At 48.6% G+C, this 15,080-nt stretch overlaps 1 protein-coding gene across 1 annotated transcript in view; it reads right to left on the minus strand.

Annotated features, from left to right (window-relative positions):
* The window catches only part of LOC126293470 (homeotic protein antennapedia-like), a 67,192-nt gene extending 53,061 nt beyond the window's left edge, over nucleotides 1–14,131 (minus strand). Inside the window, exon 1 of the mRNA XM_049986713.1 lies at nucleotides 13,234–14,131. Coding sequence (XP_049842670.1) covers nucleotides 13,234–14,047 — 814 coding nt within the window. The 5' untranslated portion in view covers nucleotides 14,048–14,131. The remainder of the gene's footprint in view (nucleotides 1–13,233) is intronic.
* Between the last annotated feature and the right edge of the window lie 949 nt (nucleotides 14,132–15,080).

Here is a 15,080-nt window from a genome sequence, read left to right on the forward strand (position 1 = left end):
GATGACCATAGATGTTAAGTCCCATAGTGCTCAGAGCCATTTGAACCATTTTGAAGTTTTCGTGCCCAGAACAGCGACTTCTTAGTCAAGTAGGTCCTCAATTGGACTCTCAAGGGTTGAGTGGACAACGGTTGCCAACAATGCTCACAGCATGCCGTGACGGTCACCCATCCAAGTGCTAACCAAGCCCGACTGCGCTTCACTTCGTTGATCTGACAGTAACGGGTGTTACCACTGCGTCAAGGCCGTTAAATTACCGGAATGCCATTAATTAGTTGAGATAGTAAGCTCAAGAACCATGGACCATGCCGAGATGGGGTGAGATCAGTGCCTCAATGATAGAGAATAACTTTCTTTCTAATTCTGAAGGTAGCAGGGTTAAAACGCAGGGAGCGAAAGGTCATTTATAGCTTGTACAGGAACCAGACTGCTGTTAGGAGAGAATAAAGAGTCGAAGCACACGATAAGAAAGCAGTAGTTGAGAAGGAAGTGAGACAGCGTTGTACCTTACCGCAGTTGATACGGCATTGCCTGTGTTGTTAAAAAGTACGACGAAATGTTGATTCGGATTTGCATGCATGTCCGAAGGAATAGGAACTGTGGCAACTACAGCATCTGCGAAAGACACGAAATGTATTCGCAGTTGCAAATATGCATGCTTGTCCAAAGAAACATTGCATCGCAATGCTACACAACACAGGCTTTGCTGTCGCGTATTAATCTGGCCTTCGGCTTACACATAAATATCTCGCCGTTCTGGGAATATTGTCAATGGGATGTACAAATAGAAGTATTACACGTGCACGAGGACATATGGCATTTACGGTGTGGCCGTGGATCGTGCTTGGATAATTATAGCAGTTAAGGCGACCGCTCTCGTAAAACGAAAATTCCGGGTTCGAGTCCCTGTCAGGCAGAAATTTTCATTCTCGGCGTACACTATACAGCTGGAGATAGTTCAAATGCGAATGCGTTTCCTGTTACTCAATCACTACACTGGCCAGACGGGAAAGGAAACCAAGCAGAAATTTGGAAAGGGAGTTAAAGTCCGCGGGGAAGAACTAAAAAGTTTGGAGATGATACTGTAATTCTATCAGAGACAGCAAAGGACTTGGAAGAGCAGTTGGCAGGACAAGACAGTGTCTTCAAAAGAGATTGTGAGATGAATATCAACAAAAGTAAACAAAACTAATGGAATGTTGCAAAGTTAAACCAGGCGGTGCTGAGGGAATTAGATTAGGAAATAAGGCATTAAAAATAGTAGATTGCTATTTGGGCAGCAAAATAACTGACGATGGATCGAACAGAGGCGGTATAACACTGACAATAGCGATTAAGGCAGTTTCGAAAAAAAAATTGTTAACATCCAGAATAAATTTAAGTCTTTAAGTATTCGTCTGCCGTGCACACAGACGATAAACCGTGCCGTAAAATACAGACAGTAAACAGTTCAGACGAGGAGCTTTTGTGCCGAAGAAGAAAGCTGAAGACTAGGCGGGTAGAGACCGTACAACTAATGGAAGCGTTCGGAGTCGAATCAGGAAGGAAAAAAAAAAATATGAAGCAAGTTGACTAAAAGAAGATGGAGGACAATGTGGCCGACGTAGAAATTGTGAATGGGGACCCTTGACTACTACAATGTAATTCCGTGCGGCATAATTAGCTGTAAGTCCCTCAAGGGCGATGTTCAGCAGTTTGTTTGCAGGTTATGAAAAATCGGACTCTACTTCGCCGACTTGCGCACTCGTAACCTATCCCAGCAATAGTACGGCTGAAAGGAGAAGTACACTTTTACATGGAATCCTATCCACGTGTCCTTCCTGACGTATCTCTATGTCACTGAGACGTGAAGTCTAGAGTAAAGGCAAAGTTCCCGTGCCTGACCTGCTATCGACCCCGCGACGTTACGGCGTTGACGCTCGTACTTTATCACTGGACCACCAAGTTCACTTTTACTACAGTAAGCGCATTCATATGGGTACGGGCTGTAGTACCTATGCAGAGACGAAGGCACTTTCTCAGGATAGATTAGTGAGGAATGCTATGTCAACCCAGTCTCCGGAACAGACAACGCAATGAAAACACCAACCTGGCTTTTAAACTGGCTATTCACCAGTGGGAAGTTTAAACGACAGGTACACGGTCGAGCCGATGTCTAGAAGATCGCTCGATCGTTCGTTAGTCGCATGATATAGACTCAACTTTAATGCTCGTACACCACGTTAGTTAGGCGATCTCGAGAAACTTACCTCAGTCCGTGGTGCAGGTGGCGGTGGATGTTTCGTCACCGCATAACTCAATCGTAACTAAACCGCAGTAGAAATACTTTGGCGCGGGAAAGTCGCCCGTGCGCGGTTCTATACTGGAAGAGACTGACGGCGCCGATCCACCGCGTGGACATCTAGCCCCGGCCGCTGCCCCCAAGAGGACATTGACCAGGGGTCCCCCATTGTCCGACAAAGGCTTTGTCTCCAGGACGTCCGCCCCCGCTGCCGTGTCTTTTCAACAACGGGTTACCTTAGCTGTCCCTCGGGACGACTCACTCCGCGCAAGGAGCGTGCCAAATCTGCAGACCTAGAGGGTTGTCGACCCTGAGGTCACCACTGCAAGTGGGCGATCCGGGCACGAGTTGAACGTACGCGACGTGAGAATCTTCCAACGGCACAACTTCTCCGCGGATCCAATTTACGGAGACAGTGAGACAATATCTCTTACTGTATCTCATATGCAGTAAGGATACCACCGTCAGCTGTACTAATTGGTTTTATTCAAATGCAACAGGTTCAAATGGCCCTAAGCACTATGGGACTTAACATCTGAGGTCAAGAGTCCCCTAGAACTTGGAACTACCTAAACCTAACTAACCTAAGGACATCACACACATCCATGCCCGAGGCAGGATTCAAACGTGCGACCGTAGCAGCACCGCGGTTCCAAACTGAAGCGTCTAGAACCGCAGGGCCACCGACCATCTACAAGCGTCTATATGACTCTGAGTAATCTCTACCGAGAGAAGTATTATTATGCACCAGGTGGGCAACCATCGGCAGATAGAGAGAGAGAGAGAGACGATGCAGAATTTTGCAACGGAAAGACAGAAAGACAGCTATTGTAAAACGTTGCCAAGTCAACATGACACGTAAATGAATGTAAATATCTGAGGGTGGAGTGAACATAAAATGAACTTTTGGCCTGTCGGAAAGGGCTGTCTTTCATACCCTATAAACATTTACGTCACGAGTGCCATAGTTTTGACTTCATGAGCTAAGAGCACTGCACTTGCGTCACGTTACGAGGTGTCCGTGAACGTAAGTTTGCCAGTCTGGTCCAGATGTCAACAAAGGCTGCCCAAGCCTATTAGCACACCATAGGCGATGTCTTGGACCACTGAAACAGGTTACGTACGAATAAAGCCAGTAAATAAAGCTGATGGTATTATCTTCACAACATTTAAGAAACGACAGAGCTATTTGGCAGTTCCACTGATTTTCGAGGTATGCCGTAATCGGATTAATGCAGGACAAGGGCTTGAAATCGATTTGTAGTGTTCTATGACAAAACTTGTTATGACAGTGTGGAGCTGTTTTGAGCAGCTCTCCACACTGGTTTATCCTGTGCAGACTTCTTCACATCTGCACACCTACTGCACCCCGCATTCGTTTCAACCTGTTTGCTATATTTATCTCTTGGTTCCCCTCTACAATTTTTACCCTAATATTTCCTTAAATTACTAAACTGAGAAATTCCCTATGCCTCTGGGTGTGTCGTGTCAACCGATTCCTTCTTTTAGTCAAGTTCTTTTTTCCTCAATTCAGTTCACTATGTCCTGATTTGCAACTCGATCTACCCACATAACATTCAGCATCCTCTTGTAGTACCACACTTAAAAAGCATCTACTGTAGAAACTCTCAGAAGGGGCTTCGTAGCATTTAAATTTGTATTACAAAACTTCTATTCATCAGAAACGCTTCTCTTCCTATTGCCAGTCTGTATTTGATACGCTCTCTTCCTCAGCCATCTTCAGTTATTTTGCTGCCCAAAAACCAGAACGTAGTGTCTTATTTTCCCACATAAATCGCTCAACATCATCTATTCTGATTGGAGTACATTCCATTATCCAACTTTTGCTTTTGTTGATCTTCACCTTACACCCTCCTCTCAAGACACTGCCCATTCCGTTCAACTGCTCCTGTAAGTCCTTTCCTATCTGTGATAGAATAACATTGTTATCATAAAACCTCAATGTTTATTTCTTCTCCCTGATGTTTAATTTTCTTTCCAAATGTCTACTTATTTGCTTTACTTATTGCTCGGTGTACAGATTGAATAAAATCGTGGATAGGCTACAAGCCTGTGTGATTACTTTTTTTAATCTTTACATCCTCTTCATTCCATTGATTCTGTTAACTGCAGTCTGATTCCTGTAAAAGTTGTAGTCAAACTATAGCTTCTTGTGTCCTATTCGCGCTACCTTCAGATTTTCGAAAACTCTTCAACATTATGTTCAACATTACAAGTAGTCCGTTTTGCAACCTGCACCACGCAACCCTTAGTGTCTCGCCACCACAGTTTTCTTTATCTTAAATATCTTTGTGACTAATGCCATTTTGGCATATTTATTATTTTATAAATGACATATAAGTGCTGCCAGTCTTTCACAACGATTCCGTATTTATACTCTATCATACGTTTTTAGTCATAATCCTGTGACCATGTTATAGAATATAGACCATTCTTTGAATTAAATTCTGAAGAAGACACTCCTAGCAGTGTCGAAACCAGGTTAATTTGTTAAAAATAGTGATCGAGGGCTGATTTTCTTTCAATTGTAACTATTCACGGTCTCTGAACGTGCAGCCATGTACAAGATTTTGTGGAGTAAATATACTCCCATTTTGTGTTATCTTCGTAATTTACGAAAATCGGCAAAAATTTATAAGCTGATAGCGGTCTCTGGAAAGCCTTTTGGGACTGCCACACTAAATGTTGACATTAAAAGTGACTACAGCGTTAAAATGTGTATGCCACTCGCGGGACGTCAACGAAAGACAGCGGTAAAACTTTAAATGATTTTTCAGTTGTTTCAGGTTGCGACTAGAGACTGCGGTGGGAGACGACGGAGCGGGCGCGTATTACTCCCTGTCCGCGGAACAGAGGCGCTAGCTACCTGCGACGAGTGCGTGGTGGGGGGTGATTTATTCGGACGGGCCAGACGTCTCAATCTGAATGGTGGCGGTCCGCGGGGGGGCTCCCCCCATTGTAGCGGTGCCGGCTGCGTCAGGAGGTCTCGTATTGTCCGCTCGCCCCCGCAGTCGCAAGAACAAGGCGGGTGCAGGCGCGAGGAATGCGTGGCGAATCCACTGTCCATCCTGCTGCGTGCTGTGTGTGGGGAGGCCAGCCTAGGTGACCCTCTTACGTTGCGCTGCGGCTGCACGCTGCCTGAGAGTCCCCTCCCCCCCGTCTCTCTCCCTCACTCACTCTCTCTCTCTCTCTCTCTCTCTCTCTCTCTCTCTCTCTGTGTGTGTGTGTGTGTGCGTGTGTGTGTGTGTGTGTGAGAGAGAGAGAGAGAGAGAGAGAGAGAGAGAGAGAGAGAGAGAGAGAGAGAGGCCAAGAAGAACACAAAGAGGAACAAAACAGATATGGTCCATTCTTGGTAATTCGAACCTCGAAAAATCTAACTCTCCTGTTTTTTCAAAAAATCCTTGATGAAACGATGGAATTCTGTCTCTTTCTCGTACACTCGATAAATCGAAGCGAGTGTCATGACCGTACACTATAGGCTATCTGACCAAAAGTACACTACTAGCCACTAAAATTACTACACCACGAAGCTGGCGTGCTACAGACGCCAAATTTAACCGACAGGAAGAAGATGCTGTGATATGCAAATGATTAGCTTTTCAGAGCATTCACACAAGGATGACGCCGGTGGCAACACCTACAGTTTCCAACCGATTTCTCATAGGCAGTTTGCCGGCGTCGCCTGGTGCAACGTTGTTGTGATGCCTCGTGTAAGGTGGAGAAATGCGTACCATCACGTTTCCGACTCTCATAAAGGTCGGATTATAGCATATCGCGATTGCGGTTTATCGTATCGCGACATTGCTGCTAGTGTTGGTCGACATCCAATGACTGTTAGCAGAATATTGAAGCGGTGGTTTCAGGAGGGTAATACGGAACGCCGTGCTGGATCCCAACGGCCTCCTATCACCAGCAGTCGAGATGACAGGCATCTTATCCGCATGGTTGTAACGGATCTTGCAGCCACGTCTCGATCCCTGAGTCAACAGATGGGTACGTTTGCAAGACACTAAACATCTGCACGAACAGTTAGTTCGACGACGTTGGCAGCAGCAAGGACATCAGCTCGGAGACCATGGCTGCGGTTACCCTTGACGCTGCATCGCAGACAGGAACGCCTGCGATGGTGTACTCAACGACGAACCTGGGTGCACGAATGTCAAAACGTTATTTTTTCGGATGAATCCAGGTTCTGTTTACAGCATCATGATGGTCGCATCCGTGTTTGGCGACACTTGAAGCGTGTATTCGTCATCGCCATATTGGCGTATCACCGGGCGTGATGGTATGGGGTGCCATTGGTTACACGTCTGGGTCACCTCTTGTTCACATTGACGGCTCTTTGAACAGTGGACATAACATTTCAGATGTGTTACGACCCGTGGCTCTACCCTTCATCGATCGCTGCGAAACCCTATATTTCAGCAGCATAATGCACAACCGCATGTTGAAGGTCCTGTACGGGCCTTTCTGGATACAGAAAATGTTCAACTGCTGCCCTGGCCAGCACATTGTGCAGATTTATCACCAATTGAAAACGTCTGGTCAATGGTGGCCGAGCAACTGTCTCGTCACAATACGCCAGTCACTACTCTTGATGAAATGTTGTTGAGTTGAAGCTGCATGGGCAGCTGTACCTGTACACGCCATCCAAGCTCTGTTTGACTCAATGTCCAGGCGTATCAAGGCCGTTATTACGGCCATAGGTGGTTGTTCTGGGTACTGATTTCTCTGGATCTATGCACCCAAATTGCGTGAAAATGTAATCACTGGTCAGTTCTTATAATATATTTGTCCAATGAATACCCGTTTATCATCTGCATTTCTTCTTGGTGTAGCAATTTTAATGGCCAGTTATGTATACCCTGTATATATAAAGAACCTCATTCGTGGATAGACTATATTGCCCCTCCCGCGATTAGTTTTAGGTGGTCTTTCCGCTTTCTATCGTTCCGCTGTCACATTAAACGATTGTTTTTGCGAAAAGTTTATTTGATTTTAGAAATAAACGTTTGACACATTTGAACTGACAAAGTATATCAGCTTCTGAAATACGAAAAAGATTTCATACATTAGTCCCCACTTTGGCTAAACGTGTGACACAAGTTTCAGGAAATTTTGCTATTTTATTTACACTAAGCTCCGGCCTGTGGCTGAGTGGTTCTAGGCGCTTGAGTCCGGACCGCGCTGCTGCTACAGTCGCAGGTTCGAATCCTGCCTCGGACATGGGTGTGTGTAACGTCCTTAGGTTAGTTAGGTTTAAGTGGTTCTAAGTTCTAGGGGACTGATGACCTCAGATGTTGAGTCCCATAGTGCTCATAGCCACTTGAACAAAGCTTCGGCGCTTCGACTTTTGGTGAAGTGCGCGACTACCTGTTTTCCTTCATTATGAGAAAATTGCCAGTCATTAGACCGGGTTGACATCATGTTGAGGTCTAAAAGGATAATACTGCAGTTTTTCCATGTAAAGTTTGTCCATGAATTATTATACCATCAATGCAAAATCTGTGATGGTAATTAATACAGTGCTTATGTTTTGGTGTTTAAATCCGCACTTCGGTAATAGTTAGCTCCATTTAGCATCTGGCTCTTAAGCAGACAGTAATTTAGCTTAGTGTTGAGTGACCGAGTTTTTTTGGATGTGCTCCAGTTCTGTCCAACTGGTGCGGCCGATCGTCAAAATCCCAAGCTGGTTGGAAGGCCCTGCCCATAATGCTGCAGACGTTCTCAACTGGGAAGGGACAAGGCGACCTTGTTGGCCAAGGTAGAGATTGGCAAGCATGAAGACGAGTAATAGAAAATCTATCCGTGTGCGGGCGTGCATTACTTTGCTGAAATGTAAGCCCAGGGGGCTTGCCATGAAGGGGAACAGAACGGAGTGTAGAATATCGTCACACACCGCTGCGATCTAAGGGTGGCTATGGTTCAAATGGCACTGAGCACTATGGGACTTAACATCTGAGGTCATCAGTCCCCTAGAACTTAGAACTACCTGAACCTAACTAACGTAAGGACATGACACGCATCAATGCCTGAGGCAGGATTGGAACCTGCGACCGTAGCAGTCGCGCAGTTCCGGACTGAAGCCTAGAACCTCTCGGCCACAGCGGCCGGCATCTAAGGGTGCCGTGGATGATGACCAGAGGGGTCCTGCTATGAAAAAATTGCTGTCACGCCAATGGACGAAGTCGACAGTCGGGCTGGTATCCCACCACTGTCTGGGGAACCTCCATACACGTCTTCGGTGGTCATCGAAGCTCAGTTCGAAGTGAGACTCATGACTGAAGACGACTGTATTCCAGTCGATGAGATTCCACGCCTAAGACGTGTGGGATACCAATTTGACATTCGCCCGCTATACGGCTCCACAACCAGGGAGTGCTGGTCTGGAGTACCACTTCATTCCGTAACATGAGCCCTTTGGTTGTCATCTGTGCCACCCTAACAGCACTACGGTACGTCGACGATATTCTACTCCCCGTTTAGTTGCCCTACACGGTTAGCAATCCTGGGCATACATTTCGGCAATATAGTGCCCGCCCGAACACAGCGGTAGTTTCTACTGCTTTCTGCGTTCCAATTGGGCAGAATTTCGCACGGTACACCTAAGGAGGAGATCCGACAACTCTGCTAACTGCTTGCACAGGGGCCAGAGTTGGACCAACGCTTTATTGAATTTCTCAATTTGAAATCTCTTTCTCTTGAATAATTTATCTAGTTTCTAGTTTCATGAACAAAGTAAGGGCATATGGACTATCAGACCAATTGTGTGATTGGATTAAAGAGTTCCTAGATAACAGAAAGCAGCATGTCATTCTCAATGCAGGGAAGTCTTCCGAAGTAAAAGTGATTTCAGGTGTTGCGCAGGGGAGTGTCGTATGACCGATGCTATTCACAATATATATAAAAGACATTGGAGACAACATCGGAAGTTCACTGAGGCTATTTGCGGATGATGCTGTAGAATATCGAGAGGTTGTAACAACGGAAAATTGTACTGCAATGGAGGAGGACCTGCAACGAATTGACGCATGGTGCAGGTAATGGCAGTTGAGTCTCAATGTAGACAAGTGTAATGTGCTACTAATACACAGAAAGAAAGATCCTTTATCATTTAGCTACAATATAGTAGGTCAGCAACTGGAAGCAGCTAATTCCATAAATTATCTGGCAGTGGGCATTAGGAGTGATTTATATGGAATGACCATATAAAATTAATCATCGGTAAAGCAGATGCCAGACTGAGATTCATTGGGAGAATCCTAAGGAAATGCAATCCGAAAACAAAGGAAGTAGGTCACAGTACGCTTGTTCGCCCGCTGCTCGAATACTGCTCACCGGTGTGGGATCCGTACCAGATAGGGATGATAGAAGAGAGAGAGAAGATCCAACGGAGAACAGCACTCTTCGTTACAGGATCATTTAGTAATCGCGAAAGCGTTACGGAGGTGACAGATAAACTCCAGTGGAAGACTCTGCAGGAGAGACTCTCAGTAGCTCGATACGGGCTTTTGATAAAGAGTCAACCAGTATATTGCTCCCTCCTACGTATATCTCGCGAAGAGACCATGAGGATAAAATCAGAGCCATACCGACAATTCTTCTTTCCACGAACAATACGAGACTGGAATAGAAGGGAGAAACGATAGAGGTACTCAAAGTACCCTCCACCACACACCGTCAGGTGGCTTGCGGAGTATTGATGTAGATGTAGATGTAGATGTAGAAATTGTGATCATTTGTTTGTCGGTATAGGTACATTACACTTACCGACTTCCATTCTATTCGGATAATTTTTTAGTGATGTGTCGGTTTTCTTTTTTAATATACTTCAGAATTGTGGAGAACCTGGAAACTAGCTTGAAATGAACAAAATTGTACAATTATGCACGCTATAAAAAACACGTGGTACCTTATGATTACCCTATCAGTGAGTCTCAATTAGGATAACTCCTCACACAAATACCTAGGTTTAACACTCTGGAGGGATACGAAATGGAGTTATCACACAGGCTTTGTTGTAGGGAGAGGATTTGCCAGATTGCGGTTCGTTGATAGGTTACTGTGAAAATGCAGTCAATCTGCAAAGTAGAATGCTCACAAATCACTTTTGCGCCCCAACTTTGATTATTTCCGAAGTGTATGGGACCCAAACCAAACGGGGACTAAGAGCGGGTATTAGAGAAATATAAACAAGGGCGGCACGAATGGTCACGGGTTTGATTGATTCACGAGAGGGTGTGGTAGAAATACTGGATGACGTGAAAAAGCAGACTCCTGAAAGTAGACTCAAATTACCCCTCAAAAGCCTGCTTACTAAATTTCAAGGTCATTATTAAGTGAAGAATATAGACGTTTTTATGAGTCCAGATAAGTATCACTTCTGTACGGGGCAGTGAAGACAAAATAAGAGCAAGTGCACCACACAAATTAAGCAGTCATTCTCCGCGCCGCCCATACGGTCCATTGAATGGGAAGAAACTGTATCCTATGCTACCACGCTAAGTACCCTCAACCATGCTCTTCAGTTGTTTGTAGAGTGTGTAGGTACATGTGGATTCGTAGGAATTGTTCCTCACTCCCCCACTTTGATCAGCTAGAGCTGACAGAGAAAATAGAGAACTCCAAATAAGAGCAGCGCGTTTCTTGATGGGTTCGTGTCGTAAACGCGGAAACCTCACGTACCAGCATTCATATAAACAACTGTCACAGACGCTACAAGACACGCGATGCATCGCGGAGTGCTTTACTGTTAAATATTCCGAAAGCTTACGTTCCTAGAAGATTCAGCCACACACGTGTCTACATCCGTACAGGTGTTCCAAAAACACTTCTAGAAAATTTGGGGACAGGTTCCTTAGAGGAAAACAAGAAAAAAGTACAGTAAACATGGGTTCTAGAATTTCATGCCTAAAGAGCTATGAGCCCTTGTTCAATAGGAGATGTGTTCCACAGTAAGGAAGATGGACAAGGTCTCATGTCTCGTACGCGTTTTGGAGTCCGTGTGTACGGGAAAAGTTTTATTGTCAGGGATTTTTCTCTGCCTCGAGATGACTGGGTGTTGTTGTGTCATCATCATCATTCATCCCCATTACGGTCGGAGGAAGGCAATGGCAAACCACCTCCGCCAGGACCTTGCCTAGTAAGACAGCGCGGGTCTCCCGCGTCGCTCCTCAACGCTCTGTAAAGGAGTATGGGACTCATCATCATCATCATCATCATCATCATCATCACTCCAGCAGCCTTCAAAAGCGGTTATAGTTTTATGAAAAAAGGCCACTAAGTGATGCACGCATTGAACGTTCTCAAAGTTTACAAGAAGGTTTCACTTCGTCATATTACGCTCTTTTTATGAAATGAAGCAAGAATAAACGGAATTGCTTTAGTATGGAGGGACTTCAAAAAAGTAAGATACACATTATTGTGGCAAGCCAAGTAACTTTTACTGACTGCTGTACTACCAGTCAAAGTGACACAAATATATGACACAATTTTCAACATAGTCACCAAGTCTCTATGAAACAGCGGTAGGAACTTTCTGCCTCTCGTACAGATCTCGACGAATGAAATCTAGTACTACGTCACGAAGACATTCGAGAACCGCTTTGTGAACGTCTTCAGTGTCGAAAATATCTTTTCCCTAGATGTTATTTCATCTTGCAGACAGCACGAAAAATGGGTGGTGTTGGATCTGAACAGCACGAAAAATGGGTTGTGTAGGATCTGAACTTACCAATTTACCCTCCTTGGTGAAGTTGGTGGCAGCATTTCGCTACGGCTGGACTCTAAATCATGTGTGGTCCATATACCGCCAGAATCACGCACTGAATTTGGGTGCAAGTTAGATTTTTTAGCTGCGTGGTTTAGCCCAACGGTCTGAGACGCCTTGTCACAGATAAGGCTTCATCGCAAGCAATGGAGACACAAAGCACCCGCGAATAGAGCAGAAAATTGACGATCAATTAATTCTTTTTATTTTTTTGGTGGTTATGATTGACTATATGAGTGGCACTCTTAACCCTTTCCAGCCCAGTGAATCGAAATGGATCCTTTACAGATTTTAGATATTTCTGCCTTATCCATGAAAGCCCACTGTTTCCACATGGCACCATCGCATTCTAATCTGTAAACTAGATCAACATGTACAAATGTGGGTGAATTCCTAAGGGACCTAGCCGGCCGGGGTGGCCGAGCGATTCTAGGCGCTACAGTTAGGAACCGTACGACCGCTACGGTCGCAGGTTCGAATCCTGCCTCGGGCATGGATGCGTGTGATGTCCTTAGGTTAGTTAGGTTTAAGTAGTTCTAAGTTCTAGGGGACTGATGACCACTGCAGTTGAGTCCCATAGTGCTCAGAGCCATTTTCTCCTGAGGGACCAAACTGCTGAGGTCATCGGTCCCTAGACTTGAACACTGCTTAAACTGACTTACGCTAAGGACAACACACAGTCCCATGCCCGAGGGAGGACTCGAACCTCCGATGAGGGGAGCCGCTCAATTCGTGACATTGCGCCTGAGCTGATGAGAGGACCAACAGGATAATAAGTACTGGGTTCACATAGATCACACTGGACTCGCATGCGGGAGGTCGACGGTTCAATCCAGCGTCTGGCCATCCTGATTTACGTTTTCCGTGATTTGTCTAAATCTCTCCAGGCAAATGCCGGGATGGTTCCTTTGAAAGGGCAGGACCGAATTCCTTACCTAGTCCGATGAGACCGAGGACCTCGCTGTCTGGTCTCCTCTCCCAAACAACTCAACCCAACCCCTCATCATAGACCCATTAGGAAATAAACTACACTAATTAAAAACAAAAAAACTGAAATCGCGTTGAATGTGTTGCCAGAAGCCAAAAATAATATTTTAACATTTTTGCTAATGTAAGACAAAGTATGGGTTGGAGAGAGTTAAAGTAGGTAAAGGACACTCACCGAACTGGCTTCGCATCCAGGGGTAGAGCGGGCTGGGCAGCGTGTTGGCGGGGCTGCCGTTGTGCTGCTGCGGGGGCGGCTGCTGCTGCTGCTGCGGGTGCTGGTGCTGGTGCTGGTGGCCGGGGGGCGGGACGCCGGCGCCCAGCGGAGGCTGGTGCTGGTGCGGGGGCGGCACCGGCGGCGGCTGCTGCGTCGGCGGCGGCTGCTGCTGCTGCTGCTGCTGCGGCGCCGGGTCGGCGTACAGCTGCTGCTGCTGCTGCTGCTGCTGCTGCAGGTGGGGCGGCGCGTGGTGCGCGTGGTGCTGGTGCTGGTGGGGCGGCACGTCCAGCGGCGGGCTGCCCCCGCCGCCCGCCCCGCCCCCGTTCCCCGCCGCCGCCGCGGCCGCCGCGGCCGCCGCCGCCTGGAGCTTGCAGCTCGCGTACACGACGGGGGTCTGCCCGCCACCACCCATGGGGGAACCCGAGCGGTAACCTCCGCCCCCGCCGCCCCCGTTGCCGCCGCCGCCCCCGGGCGAGCCGTCGAGGCCGGCGCCTCCGCCGGACTGCTGCGCGCCGTAGTAGGCGGCGCTCCGGATGTCCATGCGGTCGTAGGGAGGGAAGCGCGGGTAGGGCATGCCCTGAGGCGGCTGCTGCGCCCCGGCGCCGCCGCCGCCGCCGCCGCCCCACGAGGCGGCGCCCGCCCCCGAGCTGGGGTCGGCGCCGCCTCCGGGGCCTTGCTGCACGGCGGCGCCGTAGTGCGCGTGCGGGTGCTCCGCGGGCACGACGCCGCCGTTGCGCAGGTCGGGCATGTACGAGTTGGCGAAATAGGAACTCATGCCGGGGTCGAGGTGGGGAGAGCCCTGGTGGGCGTGCGGGTGCTGGGTTTGGTGGTGGTTGTGGTGCTGGTGGTGCTGGTGGTGGTGGGGGTGGTGCGGGTGGGGCGGCGGCGGGGGCGGCTGGTGCGGCTGGCCGTGGTGCTGCTGCGGGTGGTGCTGCTGCTGCTGCACGGCCGCGTGGTGCAGCTGGTGCGGGTGGTGGTGGTGCGCGTGCTGGTGGTGGTGGGGGTTGTGGTACAGGTCGGACCACGGCGGCGAGATCTTGGGCGGCGGCGCCACCGCGGCGGCCCCCGGACCGCCGCCTCCCGCGTCGCCCGCCCCCGGCACGCCTCCGTCCTCGTCAGGCCCCGCCCCCGTAGCCGCCCCCGCCCCCGCAGCCGCCCCCGCAGCCGCGTCCTCGGTCTCCCAACTCGACGCAGCGCGGCTGCCGCCGAAAACCAAAATTTTGGCAGCGGCTTGGGGGTACTGCTGCGGCTGGTGGTGGAGCGGCGGCGGCGGCGGCTGCTGTTGCTGGGGGCGGGGCCCCGCTTCGGCGGAGGACGCGTCGGCGTCGGAGGCGGCGGCGTCGGAGGCGGCGTTCGCGGCGGCTGGCGCGTACGGGCCGGCGGCGGCGGAGTTGGTGGGGGACCCCCACAGCTTCGTGCAGGCGACCGCCAGGCTACGGGCTTGCTTCGACTCCCGGGGGAACCTGACTCCCGTTACGTGGCCCTCTCTCGGCTGTCGACACTTCTACCCCACTCGCAGCGGGCGGACTGGCATCTTCAGGGACCGCGGCCGTGCTCCGCTATCACCGTCCTGCACGATCTATTCCTTCCAGGCAAAAAATGCGAGCACTAATATTGACACTTTGTAACAATTACACTCCTAGGCTGGACCCGCCAGAGAACTCGCGAAACTGTCCCCTCAGGGGCTGATCCACTGCTCACGAACACAAAGCGCTTCTTGGAAAGACGACACTCGACACTCAACCTCTCACAAAAGTCCTACAAAAACACCTGCAGTATAATCTTTAGTGCGAAAAAAGAGAGAGAGA

This window comes from Schistocerca gregaria, chromosome 10, assembly GCF_023897955.1.
Source record: "Schistocerca gregaria isolate iqSchGreg1 chromosome 10, iqSchGreg1.2, whole genome shotgun sequence".
NCBI lineage: Eukaryota > Metazoa > Arthropoda > Insecta > Orthoptera > Acrididae > Schistocerca > Schistocerca gregaria.